Here is a 21,224-nt window from a genome sequence, read left to right as displayed (position 1 = left end):
CAATCAACACAAATTGTTTATGATAAACTACTATATTACTCTTTAATTGATAATTAAAAAGACTTCTGACTTCAATATTAATCATGAATGCCTAAAAAAACCTATTGTGAGTCGCATCAGTCCTGAATCAAAAATGAAGAACTGGGATCGCACACCAAACAAGCTACTCCACAATCATAATTTGATCAAATAGCTATTATTCACACTGATTGCCAATCAAAATTGAAGAGCTGAGATGTTGCAAATACTATCCATTATAGTATGCACTAGTATATAGCATTAAAGTATGTACGACTGAAAAAAAATAAAAATACATGATAATAAATTTTATATGTTGGCTGCAGGATAATTTAAATGTGATTCATTCAAGCCACACGAATTACTATCAGCATAGAAACCATAAACACAGTAATGAACCTTAAGGTCTGCTAGGTAGGTGAAGGTAGAGTTCACCCAATACTAAGCCCATGAGCACAAGAAATTGACACATTCGGATAGGCGGGCCAGATCTTTTCCCTGTTATGCCGATTATGGTTACCCAGGAATATCTGGTACCCAAAAAATCACACAGATAGGGTGGAGTTGAGGGTACTCAGAGAGGCACAAGGAATCGAATCCAGGCCCTCTGGTCAGTAGTCCAACGCTCTAACCTTGTACTACCGTGCCCCTCTATCAACATATATAGATTATAAAATATTTTTTGCATTAATAAAATCTTTCAGTGCATTTTTTAGCATCCACAACTAATTATCCTTTACTTTGAGATTATCACATGAATTAAACATTTATGTAAAATGCATATTAAGGGCTTTCAAGAATAATTACTGCTCCTCTATTAAACTTAAATTAGCTAAATGTGTTATTCTAAATAGCTGTTTAAGCTGACAGCCAAAAATACATAATAAAATGACTAACTCTTAGAGTTTTAAAGAAATTTACTAACCAATTGAAGATAAGGCGACAAGAACCATGATGATTACAGACATAACTGCAGCAAGTAAATGGATGACCAATACCATTATAAATGATATCACTGAAAGAGATTAAAGAAAAATTGAGATGCAAAACTTGCAATTGTCATAAAACAATATTTTATAATGAATGTGGCATTAACTAATTGACAAAACATATGCATTGTGCATTTCACTTACCAAATGCAAGAATTGTGAGGAAAAGAACCTCTTGCCAAGTAGCATAGAGATCACTCAAGACTTGTTGTATAACTTCTTGGCTATTCAAATATGCAATTAGGTTCCCCACAATATCAGCAGCAACTTCACGTACAGCTCTTGGTACACAACGGTTCAGCAGAGGAGAGCTATAAATAAAAACACATTTCCTCAACAGCATTATTGGTTGCATAAAATAATGGCCTTCCTCTGTGGTTAATTTGGTAGACATTCTACAAATTGGCATTCTTGCCAATTGCCTTATATTGGAGTGAAGGTAAATTGTAAACAACAGTGATCTCAATAAAACCTAAATGGAAAAAATACATGACATTTTGTAAATATTATCTACAGATTTCGACCCAAGGCTCTAAATATATGAGTAAGCAATGACAAGTATCACACTTAACCTCCCATTCACACAAATCCTAAATTTTATAACATACTAATAAATAACGCTTAATAATTTGTAACAATATTTTTCAGTCTCAAAAGTGCATTTAAAGCACAGAATGGTATTATTATTGAACCTACTGGCAGATATCAGCCATTATTAACTGAATAGAAAATTATTATTTAAATTAATTCAAATTAATTATTTCTCAAAGATATCCATTAACATAACATTACCCAAAGGATGAGTGACCCATCAGAATGTACACAGGGAGAGATCGGCAATTAATTAAAATTAATTATTTCTCAAAGATATCCATTAACATAACATTACCCAAAGGATGAGTGACCCATCAGAATATACACAGGGAGAGATCGGCTACAAAAAGAAACTTTGTGGGCAAATTGAATGAAATAAATACCAAAAAAGAAAATAAAAAAAGGAGGCTGAGGTAGGGATAACGTGAAGGTTACAATTACATACAAATGTTTTCCATGGGAGACATATTTCCAACTTTTTCAGGGTTAAGGGTAACAGTTTTCATAATTTTTCACTAAAAATCTTAAACATAATGTAAAATTCCCATTTTATGAATGAATTATCTGTGGCATTATATTTTCCATGTGGCTTATAATTGATTTCTTTATAGAAACTCATTAGCTTTGCAAAAAGGAACTGAAAATTCCTTAGTAAAAAGGCCAGGGAGACAGTCTGGCGGGTTTCCTGTAATGCCTTTGTAGTAGTGAATCTAATTCCTTCAATTACCTGATTATCATTTCCCGTTCATCTTTCTACCATTAATGATGACTTAACCCATTGATTGAAACTTCTTTTACACTTCCCCATCCCACTTCATGATACTCGATGCCAACGAGTAAATAATTGTACATATTTAATTAAATTTTGACCATGATATAATTTTGTGTATCACAATAATGCCCAACCTAATCATTTTGAAATGATGGTGCAGGTAATTTTTCCTGGAATCATAAAAAACCAGCAGCAAGTTTCTAACGACACTCAGGCAATTTAAACAAGTGCCACTGTCTTCATTTCTTTCTTCCATTAACATTCTTATAAGTTCTTCAATGAAATTTCAACCACTCCCTTCCTTTTACAGATTTTCACTTTTAGAAATACCACATATATTCACAATATTATCCAACTAATTAGATGATTTTTCAATTTCCAAGTTGTTGGCAGATTCTGAAAGAGATCCCTTTCATAAATGGCAAGTATAATGTGTAGTAAAACTCAAAACACTTAGCACACCTATGAATTAACAACCAGAAGTGAAGTACTCATTAAGACTTTAAGGTTCAGCCTTCCCACAAAATTTAAAAATTGCACAAAAATGTTAACTTTCTAAATTCATTCTCTAATTCATTTAAGCACAAAATTATACATGAACTTTTAAATGCTAATGTCTTGAAGTTTTTTAATTTCACAAATATCTATGGAAGGAAAAAAGTGTTTCCACTGCAGTTCAAAAACAACTTCTTTAGGGACTAGTAAGACATCTTGGAGCAGTCTTAACTGCAATTTTAATAATGTAAATTATGATGAAGGCATTCCAATGAGTCACCAAGGTAGGGGAGGAGAAAAGGGAATTAAATATGCCTAGAAATGTGATTATTAACTTCAAGATATTTGAAACTTCTGTTCAAGCATTACATTGTGGTTTACTTATTATATACAGCTAAATAAAACAATGCCGATAGACTTATTAACTCATACACAAAGTATAACCAACAAAACTAGGGCAAAAGGGAGTTTCCTAGAAGATAAGTTGCCATGGCTAGTCTTAAACTGAGTTAGAAAGAGAAAATATTACAATTAGAGAGAAAAGAGTACAATACCCCTCAAGATTTGCAAGATTATGGATCCATTGAAAATACATGTACGTAGTTCCTTTCAACATTTAGCTCCATTGCTTTGTTTTAAATTTACTCCCATAACAACTCATATTAACCCTATTAATGGCTCTGAAAAATAACTGACACAAAATTATTTAATTATCTAACACATCCTCAATTTTAGGCAACCCACATAACATATGATTTCCCTCATCCTACCAAACTTGAAATGGTACTTCATCATTAATTGCAATAACAATTAAGTCATGTTCTCTGTATTCTCAATGACAGCATTGCAATGTATTGCAGAGCATAATTATTTCTTTTAAAAAAATATTTACAATTTATGTGACAAACAGGCACATCCCTATGAATTTTCACACGGGTTTGGATAAAGATTCATGATGTCAATTTATATAATATCACTCAACTTGAATAAAAAATTAATCCTATATTGTTAACCTTATGTTTTGTCTCACACACTTGAAACTTTAAAAGAACACAGTGAAAATTACCCTATATTTGAAAATTGCTAAGTGGTTGGCTAACTTATCCTAGCAAACCTCTTCTGTTGACATATCAAGAAGCCTTCTAAGGAATTGTGTCGCATTGTTAATCAGAAGCCAGCATAGCCATGGCACACAATCATATAAATTTGCATATGTAAGCCGTATTAGTTTCCTGGGTGTTTGTTGATTCCACCCCCACAGATGAGAGAATAGTTGCACAACAGACTTCTTGGCAACAGGCTTCCAATCTATATTAAAACTGGCTTATAAATTTTTGACCAGGTACTCTGAAATCCAAGTTTCACTTTGATTTAAGAGTAACTGTTCCCAAAAGTTTCAGAATTGAGGATGCCGAAATAAAAAAGTCCTCATATGAATTTTTATATTGCAGATACTTGTGTCTTATATAAGTGTCCAGGTTAAGGTTTTCAAGATTTTTAAGAAAGGAGGGACTTAGTTGGTGTAGGGCCTAGGATACTGGCTTCCCAATCTGAGAGTCTGGACTCTAATCCTAAAAGTGGTTGTTTTCAGAGGAAAAAGAATCTGTATTCTACTTGGGTGCTATGTGTTGAGCACTCCAATGAAATGTGCATTCTGTCAAATAGAATGTTGAATTAAGACTTCCTTGGCATCCTTCATTAAGAGTAGGTAAATGCCAACATCAGGTTTCTTTCCACCGTTCACCATTCCCTGAATTACCTCAACCAAATTACCCATTCATCTCAAGGGGTGCAAATGCATTCAGATGTTGGTCACTTCTCCTAACTACTAATACTATTAGGAATGTGCAAAGGAGCCTTTGTCTTTGTACCATTGTGGATATGTTAATAGTTAAAGAGGTTTATAATGAATGGGGAATATTTGAAAGAAACTTTGTCCTGATTTAAGCTTATTTATAACAAATTCACTAAAATGTCCATAGCTTAATAACTAATCCTATGGACAGGGTCTTTCACTTCAATTTTCTATGGAAGGTACAAAGTAGGGACCAGAATTTTACTTAAAAATCTATCACCCCCAGCATCCAAGCACCAAAAAATATTCCAGAACTGGGCAAGAGAGATAATCATATTTATAACAGAAACATTGGGCATTAATTGCACTATCATGTGTTAATTGCTATCACAGCCTTTAGTTAATTTATCAATAGAGCTGTTGTGTAGCTTAGATCTAGATGCAGCCTGACCCAAAATGTAACCAAATGTTAGGGGCCCACAGTGCGATATTAACAGAAATTACAGGCTGTCATATCAATTTCTTATGTTTACATTTCACAAGTAACCTCAATCTCTTAAAAGTGGTTGCATTACCAGAATAATGATCTTGAAAATATTCTTCAAATGAAACTTTTATGACCTGAATTATATATGGGGTAAATAAGAATCAATGCTAAGCACTCGTCAACAAACACATTATTAACCATCCACAAATGCTTATCGGTACCGCAATGTTTTCTACGGTGGCCAAACAAGCTAGCAAACATTTTCAAGTATTAATTGGAACACATTATTCTTACCTTTCAAAAACAGGCAATAAAGGGCACGGGCCAAATGGCGAAAAAGGTGTTATGTTAGGATCAGCAGCAGGGATTGCTAATTCAGAGAAGTTGAAACCATACCTAAAAAATACATTTCAAATCATGATAACTGGAAGACCTTAAACATTCATTTCGTACTACAACTAGCTCATCAACTTACCGACATAACATAGATCCCGTTTCATTGTAAAATAATTCAATGTCTTGCAAGGAATATAGGTGTCTGTTTGGGCACTCTTTTACACAAATTTTCATTGATGCTCCGATGTCAATTACGTTAAGAAAAAATACATACCTGGAAACAAACATACAATCTTAGATTCTAATAAATAAAAAGAAACACATTACATGAAATAAACAAAATTTCGTACGGTTTGTCACTCAAATCAACCCCTGATAAGTCGAGTGCATCTAAATTGCTGTTGGATGTCCCACAGGTATTGCCAAAGCTATCGTAGCCATTAATAAGTCTTCGTGGGTTACCATAAACGAATGCAAAAGCTGCGATGGATATCTGAAAAAAAACACAACACGAATTACTATCACATGTCATTCCTATACAACCCTTCTGAACCCTGACCTACTCACCATTACAAACCATAAAATAACGTATACAGAAAAACACAATTTGTCGGTACAACCCCGGGTTCTGTCGCCATTTCCAGAGTACTGGGCTTGACTACAACACGGCATTATTTCTTCCTGTAAAAACCATATTATGACTTAAGATCACTGAAGTCTCAAAATTTAATAACAAACTCAAAATGACATGTCCCAATACCTGTGTACGTACATTCCTCTCGCTGCCTCGGTTAAAACAAATTAGCTTCTACACAGTTTTTCAAGTGGCGTAGACAGCAGTCATTTTCTCCTTATAACGTCGTTGGCAATGAAATAATTCATCTCTGTTTTAGATAAGGAAATAATATTCAGTTTTGTTTTCTAATATGGCGAAAACATGCAACCCACCGCAGTCATTTGTTTTATTTAGACCGAGGCGCGCAGCGAGTTTATGAACAGTAGTAGTTTGAGCAGTATTTAAGGGTTGAAATTTTATATGAGCCTTCACTTGTGAACTTTGTAAACACGTGTTTCCAAACATTGAAACCATAAAACCGCTCGTGATTAATATCACCTAGAGTTGCCAGTGATTGTCTACAACACAGCTTCTAATAATGATACCGCCGCAGTAATAAGCAGGACCAGAACGGATTAATGTGAGGTATGGTTGAGGTAATTTCTTGACATTTGTGAACAGAAATGCCCGATACTAGATTCGAGCCCTAATAAGGGCACCGGAGGTTCGAGCTGGTAAATTATTTTTAAACCGACTAGATTGAACAAAGAATATAGAAATATATCAAATGTGCGTAACTAGAATGTAATACATTTTCAACCAACACACACTGAAAGCATTTTTCTTAGCCGAGCATCAGAACTTCAAAACCTCCCTGGATTTTCCATCCTAGTAATGTAATCTAATCCTTCAAAAAAATAATAAATCCTAATGTTTTAAGTCTCTTCGAAACGTAATAAGTATTCACAGAATGTTCTGTCTTTTCCAAAATGCAATTGATTTTTGAAAACAATTGATATTTTTTGTTAACATTGTACAATATTTTTATCACTATTAATTTACACAGCTAATTTTGCCTCACAAGAAAACTAAGTACAACGGTACTAGTGCCTATGGTGCAAATCCTAGATAACGGTAACAAGAGCATAGGTGTTTCTTTTTATGTGCAAAAGTACCAGTGACAATTCTAATTTGTATAGGTTAAAACCTTTTTTCAATGTTGGTACACAAGGCATAAAATTAGATGCTGGTAGCTCATTCCACATACTGTATCGATGCCAATACCACTGGTCTCTCACTACTCTGGTACTGTTGCCAACCGCTGATTTTATATAAAACTGCTTATGCTGCACTTCATTACTTGGACCATCTGCACGGTTCGCAAATAAATAAAATATATATGCAAGTATTTATTTGAACAGACATTTATACAATAATAATAAAGCATTATATTAATATGTAGTTTAAGGTCAATGTAAACATTAATTTCTTCTATTTTTGATCTTCTGCCGCTTGGTTTTACCAGGACGATTCTGCTGAGGTTTTCCACCTGTTTTCTTGGGTCTTCTGTAATCTGACATATCAGCAGCACTTTCCCTGGTATTTGCTTTTTTTCCTCTTTTCTTCCCTCCAAATCCGTACTTGGTGTCCTTGTACTTCTTTCTCATCTGTGCCCTAAAATGAATTCATATTCATAAATAAGTACATTACACAGCATAATTGATGTAAGCCTTGCCTAAAGCTTACACAAATTTTTCACAGAGTGAATATGTTATGGGAATTTTATTTGGTCTTTTCCTATGACTCAGAGGATCTCTGAATGTATATTAAGGAGGAAAATAAAACTATGGAAACATGTCAAGTTTACTGACAGGCAATGGCCTAGCCATTCTGAAACCCCAGTTTCCATCAGATCATCTTAGGTGATCACCCAGGCAGAGACTGGATGAGGAACCTCCATACCCTTACTGTGGTGCTCCCTTCCCATCTGTTTATGGCTGGCAGGTAAAATGTGAGCTGGGACAATGGACCAAGGGGTGACTGCCTCTGGTTACCTGCTAAAGGCCCCTACACCAAAATCTACTTTTCTCAGTGTCTGGACAGTATTGAAAATATTAGTGCAAAGTGTCTCCAGGTAATTGCTAAACAAATATCCTATTTAGAAAATAATGCATTATAGGACTTGGGGATTATATTAACTTGCACCTATGCGTTAAACTCAAGAGTATATATAATTATAGGAAAACAAAGACAGTTTACTGGGACATTGCAGTTTTCTTACTGTAATAGACTGATAGAGTACTTACTGAAATAGGTAAGAATAGAGCAATTAGTGTATAAATTAATTACTTCTCCGAAGTAAACTTATGTTTTACAGGAAATAAATGTGAAGACTGCTCAAAGCCATGAACAAAGTAGTCTTCTTAATGAGTAACTCTGTCATGAGTGAGATTAAATCTTAATAAAAACCTTTGAGAGCTTACTTTGAAAGACATGCCCTCACTTTGAGTGCACACAACAAAACCATTGACATTGAGATGCCAAAAAAGGGGCACCAAAAGCAATAAGATTTTACAGTGCAACAATGAGTGGAAATGAGATTGCAGATGTAATGAGCTGAAAATAATACACTTTGGCATGAGACAGATGTGGGCTGTGGATGCTCTTTTCAATATTCTTGATGTAGCATTCATATAATTAACATACATGATGGTCATGTGTGCAAATGTTAGTCAAATATTAATCGTGAGATTTAAGAAATTGTCTCTCCCTCATACTGGAGGCCACACAGAGATAGTCTTACCCCAGCACTTTACACAGGAGAAGGACCCTATGGACATATTTTGAAAACAAGATTATCTCCATTTTTCCTTTTCTATCATACAATGAAGCTTGGTTGGAACCCACCAATTATTGATGGAAAACTTCCAATATTCCCACAAATAATTTCAATAAAGAAAGCAACCCCACACTAGTAAACATTACAGAACATCATTACAGAATAATTTGTAATTTTTCTTCCAACATTCCTTGAAATAAGGATTTTACAATAGCATCAAATTTTACATAATTTGGAAACAAGGTAAATAACATCAGAGGTAATCAACAATAAACTTGGAATTCATAAATTATAGGCTTATTGTTAAGCAAAGTAAAATATTCAAAAATACCTTTTCACTTGCATGCAAATAAATTTCTGTATCATTTTAACACCTACCTTGTAATACTTTTGTTTTTCACATCTCCTTTTTGTGGGCGTTTAGCTTTCTTATCATCCAAGAAATCCAAATCAGTTCGGACGCCCTTTCTATATTTTTTCACTTCCTCCATCAATTCACGTTTATTCTTCTGTTTTTGCAACTTGTTTTCAACTTGGGCTTTCTTGCCAAAAGTCTTCAATTGCCGCAACTGGCGTATTTTCTCATATCTTTCAGTTTCAGCCTTCTTCTTCATCAATACCTCTCTCACCTACAGTGAATAAATTATGAAAGACTAAATATACCAATGGAACATTGATATAATAAGATTTAGAGATAACAGAATTCCAATTGTCTATTAAGTTTACAGAGCAAAGAAGAGTATTGTCAATGCAATGAAAAAATGCTATAATTTACTGCAGCAAATAAGCACATATCTGCTTTTTTCTAACCAAGGAAACAAGCACACACATATCAGCATTAAGTTTTAGTCCTACATTCAAACAACCAAGACTATAAGTCATGATGATTTCTTTCACGTGAAATTGTGTCCATAGTTAAATTTTTTATGAGAAATGTCTGTTAAGGTAGAAATCAGCTTTTTAAAAGTTGGGAGCACCTATGCCAGAGAGATTTTCTATGTATTTAATTTGTTGATTTAATGATTGTACGAAGCATATGTTAAGTGAGACAAAACTACAATCAGATATGGTAACTTCAGATTTTAAATAATTCTAAAAAACCATTCCATTCTCCAAAGAAGTCAAATGAGAAATCAATAGATGATTTTTAACTTCATGATGTGACAGTATTAACCATATGTCAACAGATTGTGTCCTTAGGATTTTTCTGCTGGCCAAGTTCGATAATGTTCAAAGTTGGTCATGAGGTTACGAGAATTATTATTATGAATATATTTTTTTTAAAGGTAATCTACCGGTTAAGGTAGGTTTTTCGATGGACACAACTACCAAACAAATATTTTATTACTCCTAACAAAACACAAAATCCATCATCCTACTCTATATCAGGTCCCTCTTCATCTCTGAGTACTTTCTTCCTCCCTTCATCCCGTCCAACATCCCTATCCTGTTCCTTCCCTTTCCTCTTTTGCCCAACATTCTACCCTCTATCACAGTCTTCAACATCCCACTGCCGGTCAATACCCCCTTCATCCACTTTTCCTGCCTCCACAGGATTTCTCCCAACAAACCCCTCTCTTCTCCCACCATACCAAGTACTTCCTCATTTGTTTTCTTCTCTGTCCATTTCACCTTCTCCATTCTTCTCCACACCCACATTTCAAAAGCCTCCAATCTACGTCTATCCTCCTGCTTCAATGACCACGTTTCCACACCGTACATAGCTACGCTCCATATCAAAGTTTATACGAGTCTTTTCTTAACATCCTTACTCAATGTCCCCGTCATCAACTCCCTCCTCCTTGTGAAAGCCTCTTTGCCTAGCGCAATTCTTCTCCTTACGTCCCTACTACTTTGACCGTGTTGGTCCAAAACACTACCGAGATACGTAAACTGCTCTACCTGCTCTAGTTTTTGCCCTCCTATTTTAATGTTAAGCTTGGCCTTTTTCTTTCTAGAAAATCGCATAACCTTTGTTTTCTTAATATTGATTCTCATCCCATACCTGTCGCACTGAATTTCCAATTCACTCAGTAATGCTTGCAGCCCCTTGGCTGACTGACAAACTAAGGCTTGGTCATCAGCAAACCTAACTGATTTAACGAATTCCCCGCCCACTTTCATTCCTACCTCGAGTTCTTCCCATGCCTCTTTAATCATTTCCTCTGCATACAGGTTGAACAGCAACGGTGATAATGGGCAACCCTGCCTCACACCCCTTCCTAACACTGCCCATCCTGACTCCCCGATTCCCACCCGCACCTGAGCAGTCTGAGACATGTTATGAATATTTAACCTCTTAAAAGGCTAAATGTTCATAATTTCTAATATTTCAATTCACAATAGAAGAATCACTCCTCCAACTACATACATATATGATACAATAGTTTTTCAATAAAGAAAGAACTCACATCTTTACAATAATGCTCACTATATTGAGTTCTTGTTATTACTGATGACAAGTTTATGTTGTAGCTATTAGGCCGACAATTGGAAATTATCAAGAATGCTTTACCATTCAATGCCCAGAGGCTATGCGTCATATCTGGGAATGGGTTGAGAATATAATCCGTTGATGTAAGTTGTTGGACAAAATATCTTAAACCAATTTAATTGCCATCTCAGCCATCTTGAAAGTAATGTATGTCTTTTGTAAGTCCAATTTTTAAGTGATTTTAAAGAGTACACAGTTTGAATGAAAGTAATAGTTATTTGTTTTACTTCTTGAGAGTTCATCTTATTCATGTTATCATTAGATAATATCAGCGATCGTCTGGCAGCTAAATCTTATATGGCAATCATGAAGTGCTCGAAATTCTGCAAGGCACTTGGTATAGACAAGGAACATACATATAATGCGTTCTAATTGTGATATGCATTTCATTAAAAATGCTCAAGTCTAAGAGATACTATATTTTAAAAAATCGGGGAAGATGATGAGACCAAGTGGTTTTGCATTGCATACAAAAGTAAACATTCAGCTGACATGATCATGCCTCTTTTGAGTTCATTGACACCAAAGCTGGATAAACATCCGCAAGATATAACCTCATCGACCGTTTTGAGTGCTGTAGCTGAGCTGTCAGCTCTTTTAAAAAAGCATATTGGCCAGTCAGACGTAGAAATTTCTGCAATAAAAGATAGGCTTAGAGCTATCAAAAACAACACATTGGATATGAATAATTGAGAAATTCAGGCAGGAAATGGAAGAAAGACAAAGAAGAATCAACTGTATAATTAATTTCAATCTCAAATAATCCCCAGATCAATTGAAGACACCAAGAAGGCAAAAGAACTACTTTCCAAGATTGACACTATCGAAATGACAACTAAGCCCATGTTTAGATTAGGTAAACTGTCGGTAGATACTTCATACCATTAGTATCCAGAACTCACTTATCCATCTAAGTTCTCACCTCAATGCTACCAGTGAATTCAGGAAGTTTTAACTACCAAAACAAAGAAACATCTGTTGAATAATTTTTTGTGGGAAGTAGGATAAGGTAACTGAAGATGAGAGGGGATTTTGTAAAGAGTAAAAATACCATAATTCTCATCCACCTTAGTAGGAAGTACAGAGGTTAAATGAAATATGTCCGTTTATGTTTAAAGATGCACATACTTAGAAACAGTTTTAATATGAAGTGAATTGAGTTTAACAAAGAGGTCTTTTGAGTAGAAAATCTGGGAAATTTTACCTCTTAATATGCTATTGAGTTGGAGAGTAGTAGTAGTAGTGGGATACAATAGGGAGCCTGTAACATCCAGTACACCAAGCTGTTTTGCGGAACTATTTGATGATAGAGCCAAGAATTGAGATAAGAAGAATGTTGACTCATCATTTTTAATATGCCCAGCATAGTCTTCACTAGACTTGGTCCATACCAGGGTATTTTTTTTTTTAAGGTAATCTACCGGTTAAGGTAGGTTTTTCGATGGACACAACTACCAAACAAATATTTTGTGACTACTAACAAATGGCATATATTTTCTGGGCACTTGATTTTACAGAGAGAGTGCCCTGAAGAGGCATATTGCCTATAGCAGGGCTTCCTTGCAAGTTGTATTATTATAATTTATAAAAATGTTACTGTTAAAATTATTTGCAACTGCTTGGATAAATAAACACCTTTAGAATTGAATACAGTGAGAAGTATATAGGAGGAATAGAATAGACAGTTTTGTTTTCGAATATATTTTAAATTACCTGTGATTTTTGGGAGATCACTTCAGACTTTGCATGCTCTAACAGAAGGGACAAATTTGCATATTATACGGCTACAGATGAGTGAAAATGCTACAGAACATTTTGTGTAATGGGTGCTCATTGTTCTAGTGAAAAGATATGATTCATAGTTTATAGTTCTTAATGCGAATGGAGCTGAATGTCACTGTCTCAAAAGGTGGTGAAAAAGCCTACAATAGAAGTGAAGACAGTAAATTGAAAAACAAAGAGTATATTTTTGCTTTTTTTATGGAGCCAAGACAATTGTTTGGCCAATACTACTAGATTCATGATAATACCCATACAGTGGGATACGAGAAACAATGCTTAGAGTTTGGTAAAAGGGCCATTCAAGTTGACCATGGACAGATTGGCAGATACTAGTATCACTTCAGTACTGCATTACTGCGGTGCCTTTAATGTGGATTTATAAACTGTTTAGAAGCATCAAAATAGTCAACCCTAAGGTTTAGCAAGGGAGAGTAGAGCTCACCTAATAATAACGCCTAGATAAGATGAAATTCACGCATTAAATTAAGAGGACCAGTTCCTTTCCCTGTAAAACTTGCTCTTGCCCTAAAAGATCTGGACACCAATTTGTTTCCAAACAAATCACACAGTTTGAGTATCACTGAAAGTCTCCAGCTTCAAAAAGATTTCAATCTTGGGCCCTTTAGCCAGTAGCTGAATGCTCTATCTGCATGGCTTTGGTTTTACAAGAAGGTATTTATCTAGGAATAAGTTTTTAACATAAGGAGATTGGTAAAAAATACTAAAAAAGATATTTCTCTGATCAGAATATGATTGCTTTTGTCAATTATTAAATTCCCACGAATTGTCTGATTTGTTTTCCCTAAAGTCCTTTGACCTAAGCTTTGAATATTTCTATTCCACCTATCTACATTACTTTGAAATCTGCTTTCCCTGTGTCCTGAAGCATACAAAAAACAAAAGCTCGTCTGTTAAATACAAAAGTTAGTGGGTCTCTGATGAAATTTGCTGGCTTTCAAAGAAAATGAAAGATGATGCTGGTTATTACAAAAGCAAATCAAATCCAGCTGACCGTCAGGAATATTAAGTACCCAAGAAAAGTTATCGCCAAACCTTACAGTGCGCTAAAAAATCTTTCAACAAACATAGACTTACCAATGCAGACAATAAATCTAGAGAGATCTGGAAAATTATTAATGATTCCAAGGGTACACATAATTTACAACAAGATCTTCAACTGTATGAATTCATTGGAAATTCTATTCCAGATTACTCTATAATGGCCTCCATTCTGAATGATTGCTATCTATCCCATCAAAATCCCACAGTTTCAGTCAATTCAGCTAATTATTCTCATATTCTTAACACATGCAATTCATTATATCTATTCCCCTGTTCAGGCATGGAACTAACCAACATTATCAATCAATTCCCTAACAAATTTAGTCCTTGATTAGATGACATCCCAGGGATATTCATAAAAAGGAAATTTAATACCATTAAAGATCAGCTGATAATCTTAATTAATGAAAACCTAAAAACTGGAATTTTCCCAAGCCCTCTTCAATCAGCCAAAATAGTGCCAATATACAAAGGCAAAGGTTGCAAAATGGCCATGAATTCTTATAGACCAATATCCCTGTTGAACCCATTGGGGAAAATATTTGAAATAGTTTTCTGTCATTGTCAGGTATCATATCTTGAGGTATCATATCTTGAAACATATAACCTATTAACCACATCTCAACATGTATTTAGAAAAACTGCGTCCACTACAACAACCACATATCACATGGTGAATCAAATACTTTTAGGATTGGATAATAGAACTGAAACTTTAGGATTATTTTTTGACTTCACTAAAGCTTTTGACTGTGCCAATCAAGAGCTAATCTTGTATTAACTGAAATGCTACGGTATAAGAGGCACATCCTACAAATGGATCGAATCATATCTAAGTGAACGGTATCAGCATGCGGAGCTCTCAAGAAATGTCTCCGGACAAATAAATAAATATTATTGGTCGTCCAATAGACAGACAGTTGGCCTAATATGGCAAGGCCCAAGTTATTCCTGGGCACCCTCAGCTTTACCCTATCTGTGTACTTTATTGGGTACCAGATCTTCCTGAGAAACAATAGGTGGCATGGCAGAAGAAACTGCCCCCCTCTCACTTGATGTAAAAATTTCACATGTCATTTGGCTTAATAGTAGGTGAATTATCCTCATCAATCAAGCCAACTTCAGGTTGACTACTGTGGTGGTTGATTACTGTTGTGGTGTTTAGCTTTGACAGTTGAGTTAAGAGAAAAGATGTAAATATTGGCCGCATAAAATTGTTGACTGGTGCAGAAATCCATTTAGGGATAATGTCTGTGAACAAATTGCCATTATGGATTGTTAGGCTCACAATTTCTAGTACAAATAAGGAGCAAGGGATGCTCGGTTTAGAAAAGTACAGACTCATATTGTTGAGTCCTCCAGGTTCATATTCTGTTATAAAATATAAAAAAAAATTAGCAGAATTTTTAATATGAGATTCAGCAATATATGGTCATAGACTTATGAGATGAGGATAAGCAGAAAGATGTAAAGAATAAATTGAGAGGAAGGAAAAGGTACTGGAAGCTATTTAAGTGCAGAAAGATGTCATAGAAGTGAAAATGACAGCCTAACAGGAAAAAGAGATGACAGTTACTATTATGAAGATCTTAGGGTATTTTACTTAGGTGCATGGTTTCTAAAGTGTATCAGTTATGACAAATGGTCATTTGTTTTCATGAATATCCAGACAATTGGCAGACAAATTTTTAATATAATAATAGTTCTAAACAAACTATCTCAACCTCTTTAACCAATATTATTCAATCAAATGTTCACTTATTAATGGAATATGTTATCTTATTTGGTCAATACATAGAGTTGAATTATTCATAATTATTGATAAATTTATTTTCATTAGGTGATGAGAAAAGTCTCATCTATTGGGTTTTATTTATATGCTAAAAAACCTCTTGGCAGAGGATTCGCATTAAAATAACAAAATGGACTGGTAATCATTGAAAGTAAAATTTATCTTTCCAAATACATGTACATGTTAGGCTCTTTTGGATTTTTTACATTCAAACACGTTTTCCAGATATGTAATGACCTCTCCTTATTCTTGTATAGGAAATAGATAAGAAGCCCCTGTGTAAACTTGATTATTTTATTTAAGAACGGCTCTATTGATTAATTATTTTTTTTTCACTGAAGAATAGCAGAGTAATTAGGGCGAAGAAGCAAAATATAGATAATGGTGACTGGAAGGCTGAGAAAAATTAGATTGTTGAGCCATGAATTTTGAATGTTGACACCATGGAATCCGATCTAAAATCCTATTCATTAATTAGTACTAAAGTTATTTTTCATTTATCACCCAGCAATAAGTGACTATTTGGCCATTTCAAACAAACAAACCTACGTTTATCTAAGGTGAATATGGTACACAAGCACCTATGTCAATTAGAAGGTCCTCTCCTCCGAATTGCACGGGTGCAAGCCAATAAACAGGCCAGCATGGTTTCTGTCCAGGCAATTAGAAAATTAGAATTATTTATGTTACCTTTTGCATGTGGTCATCAGACTTGGCCATTTGTGCAAAATAATCATCCGGTCTTTTAGTAGGCACTCCCAATTTGTGCAACATGGGAATTCCAGCCAAAACTGCAGATTGCGCCTGCCGGTAAAAGCCCGTTTCACGACGAAAATCGTTCAAAGCTTTATCATCCTCCACACTAATGTTCTTTTTGTCCTTTTTAATCAAACTTTCGCGTTTTCTTTTCTGTTCTTCTAGCTATGGGCAATAAAAATTTTATTTGAATTAATACACATTTAGACACAGGATATTTTGTAATGATGTTGATTCTAAAACCCAAATTCGTTACTTACTTGCACAGCCAATTCTGGAGCTAAAGGTGCCGGAGTATTATCTAAATCAAGTCGTTCAATCCATTTTAAATCCAACTTGAAATCAAACAATTTTCTCTTCAATCCCGCCTAGAAGGTGGGAGGGAAGGAAGAAAAGCAAATTGATCGAACATTACTTTTATTCAACAATGGACACATTATTATCCTGCATGAACATAGGTATGCCTAGGTACAGGCGAAACTTATTGTCATTAAGTTTACGGAAACATAATTAGCACAATGTAAATAATGCAAAATAATTTGAAAAGCAACTGTTTTCAATGGCCTAAAAGAGCAAATCGCACATACTTTACGAATGGCTCGTATTAAGGCAAACAACACTTCATCAAGATGCACATTACCCTCCATGAGGATGAAAATTTGTCTCTTGCTGCCAGCATAAGCATGTTCAACTTTCGTAATTGAAAATAGGAGTTCATCCCAAGAAAAGTCCTTATATAATAAACCGTAGCCTAGGTAAAAATGACTTAATCCTAAACAGTTAATGTTGCGGTTTGGATTAATATAGAAACCGTTAATAGGAAAATTCTTATCAATTGAACTCACCACATCATTTTTACACTCCTTCTTTTCCTCCACTATGTTTAATCCTGGCTTTAGGAGGCCTTTACTAAACGCTTCTTGAATCTATGAAATATGAAAGATTAGAGAACAATTCATGCTTTTTTGAGCATTAAATAATCTACATATAATTATAATACCTCGCCATCAGAATCAAAATCTTCATCCTCCCAGTCAGATTCCCCCATTATGAATTAAATAATAGGATTCGATTAATTAAGAGCACTAATCAATGTAGACTAACATAAAATTTCACGAAAAGAAATCCAAGTGATCACGTGCTTTGCTCAACTTCCACATGCTCGAATGTTTATAGTTTTTTGATTGCTGTGCGCTTCGCAGTTGTTTTCAGTTTAAAATTGAGGGCCATAAATTTCTTGGTTTGTTGTTATTTGGCTCTATACTGAGGATTATTTTTGCATCAAGCATTCCAATCAAATGCGGTTAAGAAATGTGTTGATTTAATTCTCCAGTGAACGCGACTTCAGTGTTTCAGGGTTGTGAACTATAACAAACAATGAAGTTAGTAGGACTACGACCTTTGAGTAAGCTTTTAATACAAGTGTTTTTTAGGTAATGTAACATTCTGGGGGAGAGTACTGTTGACAAAATATGTCCTTAGAGTCATCAAAATAGATGGAAAGCGAAATGAGACTTTTCATTTTTGAATTGGGAATGCATGTAAAAAGTGAAAATGCATAAGACTTGTCCAGCACCGAAGCCCACGCTACTTTCAGTGATCTCTGCGAGGTATGATAAACCTTGAAAAAACTCACTCTGATTTGAGGACTTAATCTTTTGTTCTTTCGCTATATAGTCTCAAAATCAGAGTCCATCATTACTCTTAATTGGTCGCTGTGAAAGGACTGGTTTCTGTAATGTTAAATGACCATAGTTTTATTAGATTTTGAACTTTTATGCTCCTGTTATTATGTTCAATTTATCTATTAAAATAACTAGTTTTTACCACCTAACGACAGCTAAAACCTGACGACAAACAACCCATGATATTGGTGGTTTGTCGTTAGGTTTTACCACAAAAATTGAATTACTGCATGAAAACAAGAGAATACATCGCCCATTATTACTTCTACCCTATATGCTCCTTTATTTTTGCTGTCTTCTGTAGCAGAAGCTCTCTGCATTTTGACTTATCCCGAATGTATTGGGACAGTTTATTTCGCTCAAATCAAAATATGAGCGCAACCATTTTTATATCAAAAGCGCCTGGCTGTTTCTTTAATAGTATCAGCCTTTTATAAGTTGCCACACAATCATGCTAAGCAATGCAAGTTTACATGACCAAAGTGTCAGTCTGATTCTCCAAATACATATTTTTGTAGAATTTTAAGATATTCACTGCAACAATGTTACCGCGAAATTATTTAGAAATTTATGGTGAATTGTGAAATGGCCTTGCGTATTGCAGAATTTAAAGATGTAATTTTTAGCCTATTATCTCAAACTTTAGTGCCAGATTATCTATTATATTTAATAATAAACACTAATATTTTTATTTCTTGACCGACAAGTGTCCATAAACAAAAAGTTTTCCTTTTTTGTTTTTTACGTCATTGAGCGCTGTTGTTTACATGTGGCAGTCATCGTAACTATACTCAATGAAAACATAGCCAATTACTTCGTGAAAATTGTTTGCCAATATTACTGTGCGAATTTCCCTGTTCGAAAAACGTAATATTAATTAGCTTAATTGTCGTTTGAGTAGTATAATGCTCTTTCAATTTCTTTTAACCTCAAGGAAGTACTTCTTGAGTCCTTATTTACGTTTATGTATGGCTACGCCGTCGTCTGCTGCTTCAGCTTTTTATGATAGGAAGTGTTAATTATTCCACAATTTTGACATTAAATATCCCAGATGTTCAGTTGATATCCCCAATATATTTGAATGTTTTATAATTATGATATTTTAACTTATATTCCTTTCTTAACTTTGCCATATTCCGATTTATGTTATAGTGCAGTGATGACGAGGAATGGAGAGATGGCGGCGAGTGAAATGCCAATGTCCCCACTCCTGAAACTGGCCCATAAATTCAACTGTTTTTACTTCTCAGGTAAATATTTTTTGATATTTTCTATACTTCCATATTTTAAGGGATTATTTCACCAGAGGTGAAGGTCAAAATATTTCAATATCAATTAAATTCTTTCGGGCGTGTTAAGGAATATCGATCAGACAAGTCTTATGTCCTTCGGGGTTTGACAATATTACCAAGATTTATTGTAGTGATGAACGTTCATGTTTTAAATATATTGCATTACGTTATTTATTGTTTGTATTGAAATCATGTTCAGATTGTTCACCTAAAATAAATGAAGTGACATCATTTCAATGAAAGTTTTTCAATGTACCCTGTCAATTTTGATTGTCAATGTGTGCTCTATTGGTCGCCGGAACAAAGATTAGTCATTGTTAAAATATTTGAACTTATTTAAAAACGTAAATTGCCATGTAAAATTGTGGTATCTTGAACGGTAAAATAATCCTGAATTTTGGCGGGTGGTCGATCGTGAAACAGTAAATTTTGGCGGATCTTAATGCATGGTGTGGTGGAATATTTTTGGTTAGCATTTTTTGCCAATTTTTTTTATCTCATCAATCAGATAGTAGGGGCTTTTTCACTGATTATATTTCCTTTAGGAATGTCAGTGACTAGCGCATCGGTCTCGTTATCGGCTAGGCATGGGCGTACCTTATCGCATTTTCAGGTATTGGGCAGCCTTTCTCGCTGGATTATGAACTTCTTGAATGCCAGTAATACTCTTTCTTCCCTAGCTATCGGGCGTAAACGCAGAATGAAGGCCAGTGCAAAAGTGTTATTTTACCTCTTTTGTCATGTGCGGAAATATTTTAATATGTTAAGACTTCTTTATTGATTTATTGGGCTTAAATTTACTGTAACACTCTGTTATTTGAAATTCCATCAAAAAGGTATACATGCATTTATAATAAACGTACTTCAACACGGGGCTGTATGCCGTTTTTCTAAACATGAACCATAATTGTCGCCAATATGCGCTCCATGTCTGCGCAATGAAAAGGAGAGGCGAAAAATGAAGATATAAAGGGAGCTATCGATAAACCTCAATGCTTTTGGGATTTAATAACAAGGTTATTAGCGTGCGGAAGTGAAAAGTGATTACAGGCAATCATGCCAGCCCTGCTATATTATTATATTTTTGGCCTTATCGACGAAATGAGAACGTGCTAATTTGCATAATTGACATTTTTATATTTTAAAAATACTAACTTCACCATTTGGTGCGACCAACTGTTACGGAATAGCGTCATTGTTATGTTTTTTCTTTGTCAACACGATAAATATCTATCACCCGAATTGCTACCTTCTTTGCGTTATTACTTCTTCTCGCGTACCGTGCACGGAATGAACAGTTTTATGTAGAACGGTGTACATGGGTAAAATAAATCTCTTGGATATTTTATGCGGCCTCTACGTGGTAGAGTGTAGTGTGGTAGAGTTTTTTTTACTATTAGCGGGCATATTTAATTGGCACATTTCTAAATTAGCAAATTTACCAGGAGAATAGAAGACTGCCCTTAAGTAGTATTGATGC

The 21,224-nt window shown here is 34.7% G+C and overlaps 3 protein-coding genes across 10 annotated transcripts in view; 1 reads left to right on the top strand and 2 right to left on the bottom strand.

The window, feature by feature from the left end:
* The window catches only part of Ctl1 (choline transporter-like protein 1), a 31,111-nt gene extending 24,733 nt beyond the window's left edge, over window positions 1-6,378 (bottom strand). For 3 of the 5 annotated variants that reach the window (XM_071588318.1, XM_071588320.1, XM_071588321.1), the window contains exons 1-7: window positions 6,259-6,378; window positions 6,054-6,167; window positions 5,837-5,979; window positions 5,626-5,760; window positions 5,445-5,546; window positions 1,152-1,318; window positions 944-1,033 (exon numbers count right to left, since the gene is read on the bottom strand). In XM_071588318.1, coding sequence (XP_071444419.1) covers window positions 944-1,033; window positions 1,152-1,318; window positions 5,445-5,546; window positions 5,626-5,760; window positions 5,837-5,979; window positions 6,054-6,158 — 742 coding nt within the window. In that variant the 5' untranslated portion in view covers window positions 6,159-6,167; window positions 6,259-6,378. Of the gene's footprint in view, window positions 1-943; window positions 1,034-1,151; window positions 1,319-5,444; window positions 5,547-5,625; window positions 5,761-5,836; window positions 5,980-6,053; window positions 6,168-6,246 lie in introns of all 5 variants that reach the window. The other 2 variants (XM_071588319.1, XM_071588322.1) reach the window with 2 other exon arrangements.
* A 221-nt stretch (window positions 6,379-6,599) lies between these two features.
* Window positions 6,600-21,224, top strand: part of LOC139690773 (uncharacterized) — a 57,737-nt gene continuing 43,112 nt past the window's right edge. The window contains exons 1-2 of one of the 4 annotated variants that reach the window (XM_071588331.1): window positions 6,600-6,687; window positions 19,605-19,702. In XM_071588331.1, the coding sequence (XP_071444432.1) occupies window positions 19,612-19,702 (91 nt within the window). In that variant the 5' untranslated portion in view covers window positions 6,600-6,687; window positions 19,605-19,611. The other 3 variants (XM_071588332.1, XM_071588329.1, XM_071588330.1) reach the window with 3 other exon arrangements.
* On the bottom strand, window positions 7,439-17,919 carry LOC139690362 (probable rRNA-processing protein EBP2 homolog). Its single transcript, XM_071587771.1, has 6 exons — window positions 17,768-17,919; window positions 17,613-17,693; window positions 17,028-17,135; window positions 16,702-16,932; window positions 9,260-9,510; window positions 7,439-7,716 (listed from the first exon to the last, which is right to left on the bottom strand). The coding sequence occupies exons 1-6, from the start codon at window positions 17,813-17,815 to the stop codon at window positions 7,524-7,526; spliced, it is 912 nt and encodes a 303-aa protein (XP_071443872.1). The 5' UTR covers window positions 17,816-17,919; the 3' UTR covers window positions 7,439-7,523.

The sequence above is a fragment of the Hetaerina americana genome, unplaced genomic scaffold (genome assembly GCF_022747635.1).
Source record: "Hetaerina americana unplaced genomic scaffold, ioHetAmer1.1.p SCAF_3, whole genome shotgun sequence".
NCBI classification, from domain to species: domain Eukaryota; kingdom Metazoa; phylum Arthropoda; class Insecta; order Odonata; family Calopterygidae; genus Hetaerina; species Hetaerina americana.
Note: the sequence above shows the minus strand (reverse complement) of the source record. Positions and strands in the feature narration are given on the sequence as shown.